This window comes from Eupeodes corollae, chromosome 1, assembly GCF_945859685.1.
Source record: "Eupeodes corollae chromosome 1, idEupCoro1.1, whole genome shotgun sequence".
Lineage (NCBI taxonomy): Eukaryota > Metazoa > Arthropoda > Insecta > Diptera > Syrphidae > Eupeodes > Eupeodes corollae.
The window spans coordinates 146,780,325-146,803,313 of record NC_079147.1 but is presented as its reverse complement, the minus strand read 5'-3'; the positions used below and the strand labels follow the sequence as shown (position 1 = coordinate 146,803,313).

General features: G+C 33.3%; 1 protein-coding gene across 21 annotated transcripts in view; it reads right to left on the bottom strand.

Moving 5' to 3' along the window:
- The window catches only part of LOC129940428 (casein kinase I), a 152,408-nt gene extending 134,003 nt beyond the window's left edge, over positions 1-18,405 (bottom strand). For 5 of the 21 annotated variants that reach the window (XM_056048751.1, XM_056048752.1, XM_056048767.1 and 2 more), the window contains exons 1-2: positions 17,978-18,403; positions 10,741-11,756 (exon numbers count right to left, since the gene is read on the bottom strand). In XM_056048751.1, the coding sequence (XP_055904726.1) occupies positions 10,741-10,775 (35 nt within the window). In that variant the 5' untranslated portion in view covers positions 10,776-11,756; positions 17,978-18,403. Of the gene's footprint in view, positions 1-10,740; positions 11,757-17,224; positions 17,719-17,977 lie in introns of those variants that run through there. The other 16 variants (XM_056048748.1, XM_056048765.1, XM_056048769.1 and 13 more) reach the window with 7 other exon arrangements.
- Positions 18,406-22,989: the final 4,584 nt, after the last annotated feature.

Here is a 22,989-nt window from a genome sequence, read left to right as displayed (position 1 = left end):
AAGTGACAGCTGTCAAAACTCCGAAAAAAGTATTGCCAAACTAAAAACCATCCGTCTAAAAAAAAAACATCCAATATAAAGAATTGTTTGAGAGCTGTAAGTAACTTGCACCTCCAAATTTGTTGTTATCAAAATATTGGAAGATTCTGTCAGGAGTATGTTGTAGTAAAATAATTAAAATGAATCAGCAGTGCCATTTTCAGAAGTGGCAGTATAGAATAGTTTATATGACAGCTAAGTACAGTATCCTCAGATATAATATCCCTTGGAATTATGGTTTTCAAAACCGACTGTGATTTTTCACGAAATCACTTTTCAACTTCCTCTATTTTAAGTTTTGCAGAAGATTAACATCCTAATCACTTACTATGGTAAATCTTCACAAACGTCAAAGCAGTTGCGCTGAATGACTGCAAACAGTCGGACAAGAGAGGTTGAAAGTCTGCAGTGACCCGCTTAACGGGTCAATATCCTGAATTTTTATTTTTTTTTTGCAATAAGCAATTTTAAAAAAGATTATAAAAAAAAAAACTAACCAAACCGACGGGATTCTTTTCGTAAACTGTTTTGATTGTTTAGTAATTCCTGCATTAATTAACTAACAAATTGCATTGAACTCTGAATGAAATGAACTTGTGACTTGGTTTCCTTTTTTTTAGTTTAGGTACTTTAAATTTATAAACTCGTTGTTTTTGAATTAATTTTGAATAATATTTTTATTTAAAATTGTATTTTGTAGTTGAACTACTTGTTTTAAGCTAAATTATCAATTTTTATTTCATTCAAACAAATAAATTAAATAATTTGTAGTAAACCTGTTGTTAGAACTAAAGCTGAGTATACACGATTGGAAGATCTTTCAATATTGGCCGAAATGTCAAAATATTTCCAATAGCCTTAAATTAGATGACAATTGCCTATTTTCTATCAAGTAAAAATTTTCCGTTTAAAGGGTTAGTTATTTAATAAAAATTTTAGACAATTTTTTGGTAGAAAACCGCTTGATAATTCCCGAAATTGAGGTTGTTAATGAATTTAAGTATCTTGGGTATACAATGACATATAATCTTAAAATTCAAACCTTTATAAAAGAAAAAACTACCGCTGCAAAAATTGCAATAAATACAATGTGGTCCCAGTTCTTCGCAAATAAACTCGTAGATCCAATCTCAAAATTCAAAGTCTTCAATGCCACCGTGAATACTTGTTTTTGCTATGGTAATGAAGTATATGGTTTCGAACAGTTGGAGGAAATGGAAAATATACAGAGGTATTTTTTCAAGCGAATTTTTAGGTTACCTATTAACACTCCTAATTATGCTATCCACCTAGAGACAGGCTTACCTCAAATTTTCTTGAAAAACTTAAAGGCTAACGCCGATTTTATGATCAGAGTTATGAAGCGATCTGACCAAAACTTGCAAAAAAGACTCCTTAAAATTTGTTTTAATTGTGGATATAGTCCGGTCAAAAATTGGTATGATCTTGCTGTAGCACATAACCTTTCAATATCATTGCCAGTGGACAATGTGGAAGCAATAAAAAATGCATTATATGAATGTATCTCTGTTATAGATGACTCGATGTATAGGCTTTGTGTTGCGAGAGGGACTGCATCAACATCGAGGAATATATACAGACAACTTAATCTGAAACTTGGTGAAAGAAACTATTTTAGAGAAGAGTTTACAGTTTCTGAAATGAGCTTGATCTTCAAGATAAGAACGGAAATGCTCGATTTGAATTACAGACCACATAGAACAGACTTAAACCCTGTGTGCTCTCTTTGCAACCTTGGTCAAAACGAAGATGTTTTGCATTTTTTAGCACTTTGTCCAATATTACAGGAAATCCGAAGGCTCTACTTTTATTCTAGTTTTCTTTCTCAAGAGGAATGTGTCAGTGTACTAAACGGAGATCGTGGCTGGAAGCCTCTTATACGCTATGTCTCACATGCACGAAAATATCGAAACGAGTGTTTGAGTTTGTTTTGAGTTGTAAGACGATGTTAATGTGATTGTATCTTCTCGTTTCTTTTTTTTTTGTTTTTAACCAAATTAAAAGTCCTTAAAATTAAAAAAAAAAAAAAAAAACTTGAGAAATATACAGTTCTTTTCCAATCTTTTTGCTTTTTTTTTTCTCACTTACAAACCATTATCTGTTTTAGCTAAACTAAAAGCCCATTACCAATATTTTTCTTTTTTTCCTTAATTTTTTTGTTTTGACTAAACTAAAAGTCACATTTTTTATTAAACTTATAAATACCTGTTATTGCTCGCTTTATACTATATATATATATCAAAATATACTTTAATGGTGAACATTATTTCATATGGTTCAATGTTTTCTTTTTTTTTTCCTTTGTTTTGACTAAACTAAAAGTCACATTATAAAAATAATAATTTTAAAAAAAAATAGTTTTCTTTAATATTTATATTTATATTTACATTTTCTTTTTTTTAACTATGAAACTTATTTTGTGAAATATTCTCTCTTTTTACTCAAATTGTACTTTTTTTGGTTGTGTATTTAATTAGTTTTTTTTTTCCCGGCAGACGGCTTATATAGCCATGCTTTGTATATCTTTTATCATGAAATATTGTACTTATAAAAAAAATTGAAAAAATAAAGAACTTATCTATCTATCTATCTATCTATCTAATTCCCGAAATTTGTTGTCTTTTCACGGTTGGATGATGACATTAGAAGACAGTTTTCTTGAGTCATGACAGAAAATATGAAATTTTAAAGAACAACAGGTCGTGCCAAAAAAATAAAATCAAACATCGCCTTCTGGATAAATTGTTTCTTCATGCGTCAAATCATTTTCAAATTTTTGTTTATGTGATTTTCCTCGAAGTTTTTTTCTTTCCATTTTCGTAGTTTTTAAATTCTTTCAAAATTCTGTAAAATGTTGTTGTTGTTTTCTGTTCAAAAAATGTGTGTCAATTAAAAATTTAGACGAGTTCAAACTATTGCTTAAAGCCAGCAAATTTGTTTTCTGTCACTTTTGACAGAACTTGGCCTGTCACAAAGTACAACATGGCGTCGTTATTTGGGTTGCGATGCGAAAATTCAACTGACACAGGAGCTGAAAGTAAACTAACATACGCAGCGTTATCGCTTATTGGATCTTGGAGCAGTTCAAAGTGGATCCTAATTTTGGTCGAAAAATTATGAAGCCGATTGCCGAATTTAGGATGATCGAATCGAGATTCAGATTCACGAGATGTCAATGCATCCAAATAAAGTTACTGTTTGGTGTGAATTTTGGGCTTTAAGCACATTGATTCTTATTTCTTTGAAAATAATGCTGGCCAGGCCTTCAACGTCAACGGTATAGATCCATGATCACCACAATGTGGTTCCAAAAGGATGTCACCATGTGCTCAAGAAACAATCAATTTTATGCGTGAGCGATTTCATGGCGTTTTCATTTATCTGGCAACAAAATGACGTAAAATGCACAACAAGATCGTATAATTTGACCTCTTATAATAATAATGCATCATAAAAGTTTGTCTTTCAGACATCCATAACGCATTAAAGCCCAAAAACCTTAATTTAAAAAAAAATATATACAAACAACAGAAATGAATGACTCCATAAAGGTTACTTATTTCCTATACAAACAATTGTTGTAGGAGTTGATTAAACTTCTTTATACTGTATCGCTTTTCTCAAATATAACTAAAGGTTGACGACTTGTTGGGGCTTTCGTCGTGTTGTATTCCAGCCAGCTATTCAAATATGTCGTAAGCCTCACATTAAATATGATATACACAAGTTACTGTACGTTATCATACATGAAGTCCTATATCATATTTATACATGTGTATAAAATATCTTCTATACCTTAAGGTTAAAGAGTTAAAAAACATTAAAAAGGGTCATAAATGCTATCCTAAGATTTGAGTGATTATGTTTTGTGTACTTTAAACTGAATTTTATCTATATTTTTATTCTACGCAAAACTTAGTAAGTTCAACGAGCTTATGACAATGATAAGAACTATCAATCGCACTCTGTAGTAAATCAATAAAATCTATTTTAAGAACAGTTTCTCAATTGGTGTTTAATATTATACTAATCAATATTTCCAATTTATAGTATCCTTATTAACAATTTATAGTGGTTTCCTCATTCTTATAAATTATTACTTTTAGTCATTATTACTTTTATTTCCTTTAGAAATCAGTCAATCAAAGAATTGTGTAGAAATGTGTTTGTTTTTTTTTTCGATAAATTGGATGAGTTTATTTTGGATAAATTAAAAACTTGATGATTTCTTAAGGGTCTTGCACATGAGAGCGAACAATGAATGAACGATTGAACGAACAAACGTGATTTTACACATTTAAAAAAGCCAATTTCAAACAAAAACACATTTAAATTATAAGAAACCAATCAATACTTATGTTAGGATAATGAAATTTTAATGCGTTAGGATAATGAAAATGACAATTTAAAAAAAAAAAAAACAATTTGGTAGTAACGAATTGCAGTGTTGTTGCTACGAACTGTCAAACTTTATTCGTGTTCCACATACCATCCACACAGCAACGAATAAATTGTTCGCGCTCAATTTAACCTCAAAATTATACCACTCTTGTTTTGTTTGTTGAAAAGTGTAATTATAAATTGACAATTTGTCGCTGTCTGCGAATAGAAATAAAGCTCATGTGAAACAAAAGTCAAAATATACGAACATCCACATCAGTTCGCAATTCGTAGCTCATGTGCAAGATGCTTTAGTTAAAAACCATTTAATTTTTTCAAAATCCATCTTCTCCAATCGCCGTAGAAACTGTCAAATTATATTTGTAAAACATCTATGCACCTAAAATAATGTTTGTAGGAGCTTTCCCTTTTCAGTACTAGATGACTCCACTTAGAAAAACTCTAAATTAATAATCCTAAGTGAACTCATAAACACCGACATCTATTGTCTCTAACGCTTTATAATAAGCTCCTATTGTTTTAACGGGTAGGAAAGATCGTCAGACCCAATATTGTATCACAAAGTACAACAACTGGCCTAAGTAGGTTGTCTTTTTCAGCATTGGAAAAAGCTAGCTCTGAACAAATGCAATCAAGGGTTAATGACACTGACTATAAACACCCACAAACGACGGAAAGACACAACGAAAAAAAGACCATCTACCTACAAGGAGGTGGTTTTACACCTAAACATTAAACAACCTCCTCGAGAAAAGCGAGAAATACAAGCTCGTCGCCAAACAGCTCATTGCCCAGAATGAGTAAAGGATTTAAGACATCCCTAGGGCAGGATTGTCATCAGGTTGGTATTGTTGACTTCGACAAAAAACCTTATATCAGCTAGAAAGCAGTTTAATCTCTTTCTAGTAACAGCTTACATTAACATGGATCAAACTTTTGTGAATCTGGAACGCAAAGATAAGATTTGAGATCACTCATCATAAGATCTGTGTAAATGGCCAATGATGGAGTGGAAGGACTACCAGCGGATCTTAACAATAAACTCGTAATATTCGCCAAACCGTTTGATTTAACTTTTAAAAAAGAGTTTTACGTTTCCACCGGGCACTAAACCGAGATTTAGATAGATTTGTCACAAATATCCTTGAAATCTCGAAAATTTACCATACAAATTTTAATCTCCTCAAATGAAGATTTCAAATAAAACTCATTGAAATCTACTTATAAATATAAGTTTGTCAAATCAAACAAACTTTTTTTCGGAGAATAATTGTTGAACCGACCCATTTAAACGCCAATTTCGTTTATTGACAGATGGAAATGTCAACAAAAACTATCTGTTTCACTTCCATATGATTCAAATTCAAAACAATAAACAACTTTTAAGAAATCAGAGACGAAATAAAATGTATGCATACAAAAATAATAAATATGTACAAGAATATAATAAAACTAATTACTTACAGATGATGAGTGAACAAATACAAAAAAAAAAACAACGAAAAAAAACGAAAAACCTGGACAGCGGAGGATGAAACGCTTTTTTGGGAGTTGTGGGCCGACAAACAGGCTGACTTGATCGGCCAGAGAAAACACTTTTACGTTTTCAAGGAAATGCCAAAGATTGTAGTGGGATATACTCCAGAGGAAATAAAACTGAAAATTCACAACTTAACGAATCGCTACAAGTAAAGTTATTTTTTGCTATCTTTTTAGAATTTTTTATTAAATTCTTTTCACTAACAGAAAGGAAAAGAAATTGGTGGGCAATTCTGGAGGTTCTCCGTCTCAATGGGGTCTGTATTTACACATAAATGCAATACTGGGAGAAAGAGCACTGAGTATTGTGGGAAATCTACAAGAGGACAGCATTATGGGTAAAACAATAAAACTACTCAAAAAAATCATTTAGTTAAAACTTATTATGTTTATTTATTTTTGATTGATTTCCTGTTCTTTCTAGCTACCAAAATGTTTATTAAGCACTGCAGGCGTTTTTTTCTATAAAAGTGAATTCTCCTGTCCAAAGCACCCATTACCACTTTCAAATTGTTGAGAAGAATCAATTGACGAGATCATTAAAGTTTTAAGTTACCGACACTCATTATTTATTAAGAAATTAACAGTTCATAATTAAAAAAATATTAAATTATCAATCAATAAAATCAATACAAATTTCATTTTTTTTTCTTTTGGAAAGGAGAATAATTTGACGTTTGGTTGTTATGACATTAACCAAACGTCAAATTAATCTCCTTTTCTTTGGTGGAAACACCTTATGATTAAATTTAAATCACTTGCCTTAAATCTAGGATTATTGGTTGGTGAAAACGTACTATTATGGTTTTAAATATTTATATATTTTTTCTTTGGGGTCACGTTACAGATAAAAGGATGAAAAGTGTTGCTGATGTAGAACACACTCAGCTCTTTGAACACGCCTAGAATAGATATGACTAATTGCACTAAACATGTCCACAATTATAAACTAGTCTCTTTCTATTTATTTTCACTTTTCTCTTTCTTTCTTACCATCTGTTTGTCAAAAGTAAAAATTTGAATTGAAAGTTTTTCATAATCAAAAATTTTCCTGTGTCTTAATTTTGACTATTGGCCATTTGACTAAAATCGTTATAAACATCCTAATGGAAAACCATATGCTTCACAATTTCATATTAAATTATTAACTAACAACATTTTGCAGTGATTTTGCTTTACTAAGGTTATACCAGAACTTCAAAAATTAAAACTACAAAAAACATTTCCCAAACACAATAATTTTGACAAACTGTATAACAATAATTTACTTGTCAAAATCAGTAAATCAATAAATAAACAAGATATTGGGGAACTTTTTCAGCTGAACAAAAACTACATACTTAGGTAGGCATACTTCCTATAAATGTATCTATGTTATTTCCTTCGTTTTATTATTCAAAAATGAAACATTTATTCTTTAACCTAACCTTTTGACTTGCAATAAAAACCGTCATTCCACGAGTCGGCGGCGGTGGCAGCAGCAACGACGATAATGATGACGATATAAGAGGAAACCAGTTACTACGGCAAACAAATAAAAAATCATATGGTAAGGGAAAATTATACATACACGCACGAAGAAGAAAAAGAAGGCAGCTAGTTGTAGGTCTAGGTACCTTTATACCTATAAGGTATATCTATAATGGGCTGCTTAATAACGTAGGTAGGTATGTACAATCTAGAGAGAAGTTCAATGGCCTTATTTCCCTGGGTTTTCTGTTTTTGGGACAACCGGGTCGAAGATTTAACGGTCTAGTACGAAATAATATTTCTTTTCTAATGGCACATTATTTTGGGAAATAAAAAGCAGCGCTTAGGTCAAATTTAAGTGTTAAAGTTTCTTATTTTTATGTATTTAATTGTATCGTCAAGATGAAGTAATAGAATTATTTTGCAATACTTAACAACATAATGAAAGTTATATAAAAGTATTTCAACTTTCAACATCACATTTATGAATTAAGGCATGATTGATTACATATGTGTACATATTTTAAAATACACGTCGCCAGTGAAGGAGGTTGTGCAAATTCGTTTCCACATTGTGCCCTATGGATAGCCGAGATGTGAAATAACGTCGAACGTTGGATCTATCAGATCCAGAGCTTCCCAGGAAGTATGAGCAAAAAAAAGAGAACCAGGCCCAACGATCTTATTCATGCACAAGCTTCAAAAACGTCCATGGAAAGAAAACACGATGACCGGTCTGAAAATGTTGACGACAAAGCTTTTGGGATGTCAGCGAAAGAGTGCAACAAACCGCAATAAGGCCAAATTACATCTCTTGAGCATTATTACCGCGCACGCCTGTACGTAAGAGAAGGATGACTTTAACAAGGACGAATTTTACGAGCTCCTTGTCAAAACTTATGAGCAATGCCGCAAAACCAATGTAAAGATACTGCTGAGAGTTTTTAGTTGGTTCAAAATTGGTAACAAAGTTATCTGTGGTAGGTAAATCGAAACACTCAGGCTTATCGACTTCGAAGACAAAAAGAACTTGATGTTGAGTAGCACTAGAATTCCCCGAACAGAAGGTATTTCTCTATATAATTAATATACAGATCAGCCAACATCGATTCAGATCACTTCCTGATTCATGCTAAAGTGCGAAAATCCAGGAAGCCTAAAAGAACAAAAGATTGCATCGGGAAGAGACTCCCAAAGCCTTTGCCGACTAAGTTTCCCTAGAGCTGTCGTGAAATCCTACCACTGATGAGTTGTTCCCAGAAGTCCACTGGCAGCTTTTCCGACAATACATCAGGAATACTGCTGATGTATTGTGCTAGGAATCCCTGACTTGACTTTGAATGTGCTCAGGCAAATAAAGTCAATAAGGAGGCCTGCATATTGTGGATAAGGTCTTCAATCGTAAATCGACACGGGAAGAGATGAAAGTTGCTTGTTCACAAAAAAGAAAAATATCCTTGAGTAGCGTGAAATCGAGAAGATCCAGAAATGTTCCGAAGTTTTACAGAAAAGTAAAAAATAAAACATCAATATTAATTTACGAGCATTCCTTTTGCCTGTAGAAGGAAACGCAGTTCATGCGGAGAACCTGGAAAGATGATTTCAACAGGAGTTCCACCTGCTCCACTTAAATGAGTTCAAATGAGTCATCACTAAGCTTAAGTAGAACAAAGCTGTCGTTAATGTTGGGCTACATGAGGGAATTTTCATTTAAGCCGAAGATGATTTGTTAAGGAGCATACAATAAGTTTCAGCCAACATTTCTTGGGAAGAAAGAATGCCCGACGGATAGAACTTAAGAACTATTTACTCAATCTATCGCTACAACTAAAGAGGTATTAGCCTTTTAAACATCCCATATAAGATCCTATCAAATGTGCTAAGTGAACGCTTGAAGCCATCTTCTGAAGAAATGATTGGCACTTGTTAATGTGGCTTCAGGCCTGGAAAATCTACCATTGACCAAATCATCACTTTACGTGAAATCCTGGAGAAGACCCAAGAATACAACATCGGCGCACTTGACCTCTTCGTCAATTTAAAACAGCTTATGACAGTTTCAAAATGGATAGATATATACCGTGACATGTTTAAGTTATGGTATTCCGTGATGGAGTAGGACACACTTAGGCCAGTTTAATGGCCCATTTTGATACCACATAAATCTTGAGGTTTTCTCCTAAGCTCAATGAAACCAGTTTGAGTTCCTTACGAAAAGTGAGATACTGATCAAGTTAATATGATTGAGATCGTTATAGAAGAATTGTCCGAAGTAATTCTTTCCTTTTTTGAGCTAAAACAGGGCATGTACCGAGGAGGTGAAGAACTGTTTGCTTCTCTTCTTCATCCATACATACATCCTGCAAATGCCATTTGAGAACACGTTTAGGCGGGTGGCGTGCTTTCCCTTTAGATATTGCCCGGTTATAACACCGATTATCGAGCTTATATGCGATCTGCTAAGAGATAGTAGTGAAGGCCAGACGATTTTTGTGACCTGACACAATGCTGAATGCACAGTGCTGAATTTATTCCAACTGATTTGTTCCTTCTTCATAGCGTCCTGCATTACCAATAATTTATGTATGCCAGCATTAGCTAAACGTGTTAGAATGAGTTGTACTGTACGATTTCTGCCTTACAATTTGCTGGAATGTCTCAATGGCCCGGCACACAGCAAATATAATTTTAAACTGTTGTCGAGATGATCGACATTTATGGACTGCTATACGTTCAGATGTGATTCCATGTGTGTCTACGTTGTTATAAGCGCCTTTGATGTCAAGGAAAGCAACCGTGGTTAACTCTCTATGATGGAGGGAGTATTCGATGGTGCGTACTTAAACCCATTTCCACCGATCAATACTTGCCCTTAAATGTTTATCGGTCAATCTTTCTAAAGTTTCAAGAAGGAATGATGATAAATTTATAGGTCGAAGATCTTAAGGGTTGACTTGCGAGCAATTCGTCGGTATCGACTTACAGCATAATCTTTTTAATCAAGCTAGCTAAATTCTTTATTTTTGAGACCTCAATTAATTTTTAGAAATTGAAAGAAACCTGAAACTCGGACTTAAACTAAACCTGGAGGAAATGAAATGAGTAGGTACTTTGAATTCTTTCGAATAAAAATCTCAGTTAAGCAACGAAAAGAAAATCAAATCTCTAAACGTAATATGGTAACAAAAAAAAAATAAACATATTTTATTTAAGAAAATGTAGTAATATTTTGATATTTTGTTGCACCAATAAAAATAAAATAAAACTTACCTTGGCTGACGATCACGTGCTTCTCTTCGCTGCATTATTGTTATTGGCTAAAATGTCGACAGTTTTCTTACGAATTATCAACCAAAACCCAAACAAATAAATGCGCGAAAGCACCCGCAATGGATCAATTTTAACTCGAGTCAATAACAATTTGTCCACTTAAGAATTTTTTTTGTTCTTGTCTATCCGCCTTGGCCGTGTCGTTCAATGAGACCACCACAAATCGAAAAACAAAAATCTCGATACAAATATATGTACATATGTACAATACCGTTCTATTGTTTGATTATACTTTTATTTTCTTCTATTTTTCACAGAACAGTCGTCATTAAAAAAAAAAATAAACAAAAAAAAAATCTATAAATAAACTACTTTAACCGTCACTATTGGAATCAGATTAAAGTTTTTGATACACACAAAACCGAATAATTTTGCACATTCTTTCTTTCGAGATCTATTTTTGAATCTCAATTTGACAAACTACTCAAATTGTAATAATGATTTGTTTTTAATATTAGTTTTAATTATAAGCTACTTTGATTGAATATTATAAACTTTAATCCATGTATGGATTTTGCCGAAGAAAAAAATATTATGCCAGGTATTTTGTATTTTCTATGTGCGTGGTGAGAGTTGGTTTTTGAAAAGTACGACGATGAAGTTTTTAAGAAAAAGATAACTTTTTTAAAAGAAAAACAATAAAAACAAAATCAATTAACACATTTGATTTGTTTTATGGTTTATTGTTTGATTTCATTGAGTATTGAACACAAATGCCTTACATCTTTGAGTTTTTGTATTGAGTTTGTTTTGGGTTTCGATTTTTAATTTATAATACCACTAGTTTTTGATGGTTATGGCTTTTATAGTTTAAAGATTTGTTAAGCATTATAATTCAAGCGATACACGCTATGAAGATGGAAATGAAAATATTACCATTATTACCGTTATTTGTTTTTATTTTTGTTAAGGTGCTGACCCGGTAGCTCTTCTTTTTGATTTGTCGTGCTTAATGTCTGAAATAAAGAAAATTCATTGATTTAATTATATTTTAATAAAGATAAAACATAGTTAGAAGGAAATATTTGTTTCAAAATTAAAAGTTTGACATAAACTTCATCTTATAAGGATGGCATACAACCTTAAGCTTGATTTTTTTTAAATTAAACAGCATTCGCCTCAGCGTTTTCTAAAGTAAGAAACTTATGGCGGATTTAAGGAAATTTGCTTAAATAAAACTATATAGGTATACAAGGCTATCACATATTTTAAAGTAGGACACCAATAAAATAAAAACAATCAACACCAGATTAATCTGCAGACAAAATATTAAAGTCGAAATAATACTCTCGAAGTAGGTCACAGATCTTCCAAACGAGAGTCAAAACTTTTTTTTTGTATCTACAGACAATCAAACACAATATAATAAAGAGGTATTTTTCTGGGAGGGACGTATGTATCTCTGATACCAATATAATTATTCTTTTTTTTTCTTAACATTGAAATTAGAAGTTTATTACTTTCAGTTTCATTAGTAAAGAACACACATGAACGTTTTGAAGCATGGAAATTTGTAGGTGTGCAAATACTACACCTGATGTAATTTTTTCTAAAGGTAAAACAAGTTGTCATAGCAACCGCCCAATTTATAGATACTTCTATCGTCATAACATCATTGAGGCTCATTTCTGGCTTAAAATTAAAGCAGAATTGTCGCGCACTTAAAGGGATTTTTGAATATTGCAATGAATGACAACAAAGATGATGAACAAAGTTTGGTAATTCCACATTCCATATACGGCTAAAGAACGTATTATTATGATTAAACCACAGTAGGCAGCATTCAGTTTTCGACCCATTAAATTTTACTCGATTTTTGATTCCCCGTTTCCACAAAGATCCGCATCGGAAGATCAGATTTGTGAATGTTAAAGTGAATACGAAATTCTGGTCAGCGAAGCCTTGTATGTGAATTAGAGCTTTCACACAGGAGATCATTACTTAAAATGAGAATAAGTTTCGTGAAAAAGAGAAAATAGAGCTCTGGGGCGCACCAGTATTTATTTTGCTCTTTTCAGACTTGAATCCATACTTGTATTCAACGATCGAAAATGTAATTTCTAATCGAGCGAAGAAGGGGTTTCGAAACTCAAGGATTCACCTTTTTTTAGTATAGGTTGGACAAATACCATTTTCCAACCACTTGGAACGAGACTTGAAAACTGTGATAGATGTGATAGATAGAAAATTTTACGCTGTGATCAGCGTTGAAAAACACCCATACAGAACAATAGCCCATAAAGGCCAGCTGTTTATTGTGCTTTAAAATATTTTGGGACTCTAGCTGCTTAACGTGGCTAAAAGAAAATTGATTCCATAAAATCATTTACGCTCTTAGGTACGGGCGAAGTCACAACATTCTCTGGCAGCATTTGAATTGAAGGTAAATTGAAAGCACTTTGCTTAACAAAGTGATAAGTTTTCTTTATAGAGCTTACAAATTTAGAGGGTGACAACAAGCGCTGAAACCTTGGAGAAGGAAGAATTCTTCATGAACTCGGCTGGCAAAACTTCGCCCAGCATGCCGACAGCAAGCGTATAAAGATCGCGCGACCTCTGATGTTACAAGCGATGAGTTTGACATGACCTTGATGCCAACCTCCGTCGCTTGTTGCATGCGATGGACCCGGATGCTCTCTCATGACTTTGAAAACAACAGCCGAATGCCAAAGTTTCACCATTTGCCAACGGTCAGAGGTAATCGTGCCATCAATATTGCTCCTATAAATGACCGCGACTATGATCTTTTTGGGCTCTTTAAGTACATCACTAAAAGGTTTAGTGAGAGGTACTCTAACCATGTTGTTAGTGCTGGTGTTCTGCAGTTTCGGCTTTTAAGGGACGGCATGCAGTGGATTCCTTAAAAAAGCCTTTTGTCGCTTTGAGCTGGAACGACTAGTTTTGTCTGGGATGGGTTAAGCCCACTCCTGCCTCTTGCTAAGGATGGGATTACTTCCATCCCCCAATGTTGAACCAGGGGATTTTAGAATCCTCATCGCATAACGCCGTTGTTTATATGAGCGCCTAGGAGCATTCTTGAGAGGTTTACTCTCTTTGGTAGTGGAAAGATCATTATTCACGAACTTTCCACTACCGACCTGAGGAAGCGTTTTCGCCAATGATACATCCTGTACCGCACTATAAGATGGGCAGTGACTTGGCACAAGCCCTTCTCCGGTGTTTTGCACAGAAGTAACAACAGCCAACGTTGCCACCGAACTGCCGCCCCGTGTTAATACAACCTGTACCGCACACGAAGATGGGCAGTGACTTGTAACAATCCCCTCTCCGATGTTTGGTATTTTAAGTTATTCATTTGATTCCCACGAGTAGGCGAAGTAAAGGGGGGGGGGTCCATCTGTGCAGAGATTCGCTTACACAGATAAGGCTAGCGAATCCAGAGGTCGCCTGGTATCCGGATACACCGTTAATGAGCTATTTTTAAAAATTGGGCCATCACCTTGGTTGATCATCGGCACGGGTCGTATAACACCTATGATCCAGCCCAATTGGAAAGTTGAAGGGAAGGATATGTTTTTGAAAAGGAGAGACGAACAGCAATTAAGCCATAAGCTTCCCAGGAAGAAAACAAGATATTGACAGACAGTGATACACTATACAGTCAGGGAATAAAGAGCCATCAGCCAGCATAATAGCACAAAGCCGACGTAGGAGTTGGTAAGGATTGGGAAGGGGTGGGGCGAGAGACCTTTGGTTTCAGGACTCTTCTGGAGACATAATTCCCGAGAATCATTGACCTTACTCAGCTTCTACAACTCGACAAGTGCGACGCCCAGGTAGAAGCGGTTCTCTTTGAAGCTCTATTTTTAGGTGGAGTTTAAGGCAAAACAAATTAGCAGTTATTTCCAAAATTCGCGATCCGTTCGCCCAATTTATAGATAACTTTCGTCGTCAAATCATTAACGCTCATTTATGGATAAAATCAGTGTTGTCGTTTTCACAGGGAGCACAATCCTCACGTGACTCCATTACATCCCGACAAAAATCTCAGTTTGTCTCTCTTCATCCCGAAGGATGTATCATCACTCCATTTTTCTATAATTTCAAAACCTGTCACAACATTTGTTCTTATGTTAAACAGTTAAAAATGTTCAAAATCATAACCTATAAATTTAAAGTTGAATTTACGATCATAAATTCAAAACGTTAGATTGAATAAATGTAGAGCATTTTTTATATGCCTTTTTTAAAAGTGTAGAGGAAAGGAAGAAACACAAAAATTGCCGTTCAAGAAATGAAGTGATTTTATACCGAACAATATTATAAATATCTTTTTTTACATATTAGACACATACTCAAAGAGATCTGGTTGTCCTTTCAATTAGAAAAGGAAGAGATATTTTGGAAGAATGTGTTGTTGCACAGTAGTTTTGAATTCCTAAATATAAGAATAAGAAGAAAAGACAGAGTATGATAAAATAATCTCCCTACCCATCCTAAAGTCAAACTTTCTCATCCTTGTTTTTTCTCCTCAATGGTGACATAGGTCAATCAACTTTGGAAACCTTGAAGAGTCAGAAGGAGCTTAATCTGATAAAAACATTATTATAAGCAATTTAAATGATTCCATGCTACGGAGATGCGCTAAAGTGATTAAAAGCAAGGGGTTTGTTACCAAATAGCACCAGGCTAATATTAAACGAACTGTACTTAATAATGAACTATTACAAAAAACATTTAATTTTATTTTTCATTAGACACTGTAAATATTTATTTAAATTTTAAAAACAAAAATATACAATACCTAATTGAAACCTAAATTTGTTTTTTAAATTCGAGGCAATAAACGTTGCTTTTTTTTGTGGCCAACACTGAATATTCCCAATTCCAAAAGAGCTCTGATGGTAAAAGAGGTAAGAAGTAGTGGGTTCTCATATTCTTATCATGGGCAGCAGACCAGACAAGACATCACGAAAAATATTAATCAAAGTCGATCGATCAAAGTTCAGTTAACCTGATTCCCAGAATGTACTTCGGTATAACAACCTTAACAAAATGTCGTTGAGTTTGAAGCCTGTTATATTTCAAACCGAAATATCTTAAAGACTTTGACGAAAATCAAAGTTAAATGTTTCTGTGATTGTCGTAGATTTTTGAACTCTTAAATCCATTCTAGTCTTTCAATGTTATACACATATATAGTAACATACATAGATACCTACTCTAGCTACTTCAACTATATCAAAACCTACCTCTTTTAATTCAAAATTCATATTGTTGCTAACCCTTCTTTTGTGCAAAAACGCCTTCTAAAATAATAATAGAACAGAACAATGTTCCACAATGTCAGCTAGTTCATTCTCAATCGATTCTATCAACAGCAATAAACGAGAAAAAGAAAACTCCTTTTTTTGTTTGCTTCTATGTATATTGATTTTCCCAAAAAACTCTACTGCTGTACATCAAAAATAATATTCTATCATTCATTATCATCATGTTTCTCAATTTAGCCGCCCATTTCTTTTTTCGATAGAGATAAAAACAAAACAAAGCAAATACAAATGCAAACAACCAAACCAACCAACTGCTTATGAGTATATTATTAAGTTATTTGAGCTTCTCCAAGTACCTTCACCTAAATATAAAAAAGCATTATAGTTCGTTAAGTTTAATCTTCTTCTGATTAGATTACATTCTCAGTACCTTTTGTGAGCAATGTGGTTGCTTTGGGTTTGATTCTGATTCTGGTGACATAAAATACAGCCCAACAATGTGACCACAAAAATCAGATGAATGACCAAAGATGAGTGTGCTATTTATAAATGGATTCCTCAACTTGTCATTCAAAAAACTGTTTTTTTTTTCTTTTTCTAATTTTAATTATATAAAATGAAGAAGAAAAAAAATGTCCAAAATTTATGACAAAAAATCAGACTCTTAGCGCAAGTCCAAAAGTTTTTGATACGAAAATGTGGACTTTTTTATTTGAATTTTTATTGCTTTGGAAAATGTGACAGATCCAACTAAAAATAGGGTGTTGTTCTGATGGTCTTTGATTATCATGTATTTGTTACCTTTTTGTTCGTAACATACAACATATAAATTAGAAAATCTGCATCAATTTAATCTTTTACTTTTATCTTTACATTTAATAATATTCACATTTTTATCTTTTTCTATTAAAACGCAGCCCTTGAACGCATCCCGATCCCACCCAACAAAAATTCGTGTAAATGTAAATGACACTGACAGGTTCCATCGCAGAACGAGAAAACACTTCGCAATGCGTAACAGACAAAAAGAGACAGCTAACCGCGCACACCTGACATCGATTTTATGTCACACTATCTAGACTTTTCGCTCTTTAGCATAGACACCTATGGGGGTGGTGGGCGAATCGAATCAAATAAAAAAACGAAAAACCAAGTCACAATCAAAATTTATGAAAATCCTAATAAATTACCTCTTTTTCGTCTGAATTAATCACAAACACAATTTTTCTCATTTCTCGTCACTTTATTGATTTTAATTCGATCACAGACGCAAAAATTAAGTACTTAGAAAAAATAAAACAGGACAATGACAAGGACTTCTTTCTGACGGGGCTAGCGGGTAGAAGGGGCTGACGACTACGCTGCTGGTACCGACGACGAGGACAACGAAGACGAACAAGACGACGACGACGGGAACGGGAGAAAAAAAGAAAAAGAAATACAGAACTAAGATGGGAAGAAAAAACTTTCTACATACGACAGAAAGAAAAATTAACAAAAATCACAGCACATTTGAACAATTCCAACAAAACACTATAGTAATTAATTAAAAAGCATGTTTGTAGTGGCTTTAGAGTTATTTAAAGTTTTTCTTCGATAAAATTCAATGAATAATCGTAAATTTTTGTTACCGGTGAACAAAACTACGTCCAAACCTAGTGCTCGCCATTATTTTTCTTCTCCATGTCCGTTCATGTCCCATAATCAGAATCAGGATGACGGAGATGGTGATAGGAGATTGTTAGTTATTTTTTCTTTCTTTCATAAAAGTATCCATGTCAAGCCAAAGGTAAGTTAGAGTGAGATAGGCCTACCAAAAAGTTAAAAACCTAGAGGGGGTCAAAAGAAAGGGGAATTTTGTGTATGTACACACAGTCGTCATATGGTTGCTTCTTTCTACAGTATATTTTGAGTATTATGATAATTCATGCTAGCTTACTCACATTTTTCACCAGAGAAATAACCCCTTTGACCGTAGTGATAAGAGAAGATTGGTGCTCCTTTATCGTGTTGCTTCTTATAAACAAGATAGAATATGTCACTTCCGCGAAAGAGACAACAATTCATATTCGTACATTTTGACAGGGTACAAAGAAAATTCTTCACTGTGAACTATTTTTTTTTTCTTTCAATTTCAATAAGAATTTTACTGTGCAAATCTGAACTTTTTATTCTTTACGTTTTTATAAATCACCTTGGAATTTTCACGATCAAATATTTAAATGCCTTGAGCTATGAAATGAACAATAATTGATACTTCTGAGGAAGTTAATGGATTGTTTTAATTAAAGGAACATAAAAATTAAACAAAACCAACTACAAGAAGAGCACTGCTGCTTCGCACGCACGACAAAACCGAATTCAAATTTACCTACACTAATACCGCTGTAAATCAGTCAACAGCAGACGGAACAAAAACTAATACTAATGTAAAATATATTTTCGCTCATTGGGATTGGGTTTTTGGGGAAAATAGTCGAAGTCGACCGCCTTTTATGCAGAAGAAACAGGGTGGTGTATTAACTTAAAAATCATTGTGAATGATATTAAGTTGCGTTCATGGATGAAGATATTAGGTGCGTTCGTATATTTAACCACCGCAAAATTTTTTGGAAATTGTATATGAAAAATGTGTATATAAAACCTAAACTATCGTGAGATTTTAGGATTGCGAAATTAGCTCGTACAATGTTTGTTATCTTAAAGGTGGTACACATCTAAAACTAAAACTTAGTTCACGTTTGTTTCTCTAAACTTCAGCTAAAATCTAAGTTACATTTCGACAGTACAAGGTTATGTAGAAACGAAATGAAAATGATTGTTCTTCAAAAGTTAATTTACAACAAAAAACGATTTTGTATTAATTTACAAACAAATTTTATGATCCCCAAATCTGGGTTAATGTCATCTAAGTTTTTTTGAAAAGTAGCCAACATGTTTTAAATTGAAAAACCTTGCCCCATGACCTTCGCTATTCTTTTTCTCGTCACAACTCAAATTTGTTTATTTCGTATATCTTTTTTCAGCTCCGAAAGACTTACTTCAAGAAATAACTTCTTACTATCCAATTTATGTAAACACAACACAAAATACAACACAAATGATGTATTTCATGACTGGTCCCTTTCACAAATGAAAATACAGTTTTTCTCCAACTCAATTGAACGAATTCATAGACAAATTTAAGAAGGGGCCGTTTTGAGACTTTTCTTCTCAAACGAACATTATTTCTGAAATATATTTTTTAAATTTATTTTGCCAGATAGATACAATTATTTAAATTTATATTCATAATATCATTTTTTCTCAGTAAAAACGAATTTTCTGAGGATTTTTTCCCTTTGATCTACGACCTCCAATAGTCTGTCAAAGTTTATCTGGAAAACAAATGCATGGAACAATTACGCAGTCCGCTCATTAACTGCACTATGAAACAAAAATGTGAAATATAAGCCGAAGCTACATACCACTCGGCTAATATGCTTTGCTACATTTTAGCCTGATTAAGTTTAGGAGAGAATTTTGTATGGAAACTAAATTTAAGCTCAAGCTGCGTACGCTTTAACTTTTTTGTATAAGACTTCCAAAGCCACCTTGTAGTTACTTATTCAAGCAATATCAAAAATGTCTCAAAGTCCCAATAACTTTAATGTTTATTTAACGATAAAATAAATCTAAGCTAAAAGATCGAAATAATAAATAAAAAGTAATTTAAAGTAACAAAAGCAAATGATGCCGTAAAATGAAGTCAACTAAAAGAATACTTTTAGCCACTTTTGCAGGGTGCAATAAATCCAATTTTTAGTATTTGGTGTTACTACACTTAAAGAAGATGAAATAGGAGGTGAAAAGACAAATTGGTTTAATTTTACCTTTACAAATTTGGTTTTGAACACAGCATTATATTTCGTGTATAAATAAAATCAGCCCAATACATTTTTCGAAGCAAGATAAAAATGTATTGCTAAAAAGACCATCAAAACAACAAGTATGTTTAAATGAAAGATCTCTTGAATAATTTTATTTTAATTTACAGATTATAAATATAGAAAAAGTTTTTAACGCAGCACCGATATTAAAAAACGTTGCAAAGCCAAGTTCTTCTTTAGCGAACTTAAAGCTGTGTTTTATTAACTGGAAGCGATCTATAGTTCAAGGACAAATTTTCAGAGGCAGAATCGATTATAACAAAATTATTAGAATCACGAATGACTGGGCTTAAGTTGAAGTAATTTCCACAAAAAAATCACAGTTCTATTATGGAGAGACCTTGTGGATATATGGTTAAATTATTCCGTGCAGACTATTTTGACTAAGCCTTGGAAACATCAACTGCAGTGACAGTGACAAAAGATATGTACATATATGCTTAGTTTTTTGTATAAATAATCCTGAACCCGAGTTTGGTTGACTTTCACTTGTACAAAACACTCACTGCTGATTCCGGTTTAGTGGCGAACTTTAGATCAGTCGATCTTGGTCCTGGTTTCAACTCTCAATGTGTACAAATGGCCTTAAGAAGAGTTAGTGTCGTCTTTGCATATAAAATATAGAGTACTATCATTGTAAGATTATACGGCTAGTGACTGCGGTGACATTAGCTCGTTCAGCACTGTTTCATGTTGACACAAAAGTGTCGTTAAGAAATAGAAGACATCAACGTGAATTTGGCTTTTAGTTGTCCATTTCTTGTATATCATTGATGAACACCAACAAAGTTGGGACACTTTATTTACCAAAATCCTTGAAGAATATGTACCAAATTGCTACTTATGGTAAACTTTATTTCTAATATTTTCTTTAAAATTGTCTATTTTATAAAATTAAAATTAAAGCTATTCTCGATTTCGCAATATTTCTTACTATTATGTATTAAATTACTATTTGAAATATTTATTAGTTTGAACTTTTAACTATAAGAACAACGTACTAGTGCGGATCGTTGTTTTTTAGTAGTTGAAAATAAACTTTAGAATGATTTCATATCACAAAGAAAATCCTCTGTGAAGGCAAAAATACATATTCAGAGCTTTGCAAATTCGATTTTTAAGGCCTTGAATCGATTATAGATTATTGGCATAGAATTTATATATCTCGTAGTTCTCAAAAATAAAGTCTGAAGATGTTAAATCTTTTTGGCTGCGTTCAATCTCAGACGGATAGGGTATCCGGATACCTTTTTGTTAGTTTTTTACGTGTAAAATAATAGCTGAGACGTCAAAAAAGGAATCCAAAGGTATCCAAGAATTTCTGGGGTATGTAGGTATCTTACAGAACAGCTGATTCAACACATGGTTGAATTTCAAGAAACTTGAAAATTAATATCAGCTTTTTCTATTTGTTGGTAAACAAAAAGATACGAAAGGTTAGTTGAAGTTGTATTTGAGGATGTTATGTGCATAATAGACGATGAAGAAGCTATTTCCCTCTGTTTCTGTAAGGATAGTTTTCTGTTAAACGTAAATCGTTTAAAACCGGAGATTTCGCCAGTAAAATATTAATCGTATATAATTCAAATTGAGCTTAGAGGAAATTTAACATAGATTACAGATTAAGGTTATCTCTTATTTATTAAATTATTACGCACCTATCAATTCATCATCGTTCAAAGAATCAGTTTATCAGATTTATCCATTAAATGTTTTATCTTACAACAATTTTGACTTCGAAGCTTAAATGTTTCTCTGCTTTTTGTGAACAGCTGAAAGCTGTTTTTATTTTTTGACAGCTATCCAACTCATTCAACAAGGTATCTAAAAATCCACCTATGTAAGATACTCTATCCAAACACGAGATTGAACGCAGCCATTGTCAATTATACAACGATCAGAGAACGTTTATATCGTTGCTTTTGTGGCCTGTCTTGTTGAATATAAACGACGGACACACGATTTCTTCTACCGATGTTTTTCAACAATGGTTGTCGAACGTTGAAAAATAAAAAAAAAGCAATATTTGTATGAATCAGTCACTAAAGAGAAATCGTTATGGCCAAGTGAACAATCCGCCAACACCTGGATGCAGGCCACGACATGGCGGTCTAACTCACCCAGGACTTCAAATCTAATGATCATACGCAGAATACTGTGTTCGCTAATTGGATTTTATAGCAGTTGGAAGTAATTTCCAATTTCGGCCGAAAAATCATCTTTAACGGATAGGCCACTTTTTGCATGAATGAATACGTCAACTATTCAACGTTTGGTGCCGAAATTCATGCCCAACGCACCGGCTCGGTGTACAATAAGCCAACACCTAGACGCAGGCCACAAAATGGTGATCTAGCTCACCCATCAGGACTTCAAATCAAACGATCATACACAGAATCCTATGTTCGCTAATTGGATTTTATAGCAGTTGGAAGTTAATCCAAACTTTGGCCAAAAATACTTCTTTAACGGTGAGGCCGTTTTTGCATTAATCAATACTTGAATGTTGCCGAATTTGCAACAACATCAATCGACGTGAGATTCACGAGATACAAATGCGTCCAAATAAACTTACTATTTGGTGTGGATTTTGGACCGTCATCGGTCCATACTTTTAAGAAAATGAAAAAATATAATAACATATGGTTGAAACAGTGAAGCGCTACGTGCCACAAAGTTCAAGAGACATTTCATGTTTTGGAAGAGCGTTTTCATGGTATGGTTATCTCGCACGAAGGCAACCTGAACTCGCCACCAAGATCGTGTGACTTAATCCCTTTAGACTTTTTTTTGTGGGATTTTTTGAAGTCTTAAGTCTGTTGGAATGATTCGCAAACCACCGCTGCACTCAAAGACAAAGATATCGAAAACTGGAGCTTTCAAAAAATATTTTTAAAATGTAAATTTTGTATTAGTCAAGTTGAGAATGAGGTGATCACCATTTTTCACAAAGATCCTGTACTTAAACACATTTAGAGAAAGATGCAACCTTCTCCACAATCGAATCAAGACCTTAAATATATTAT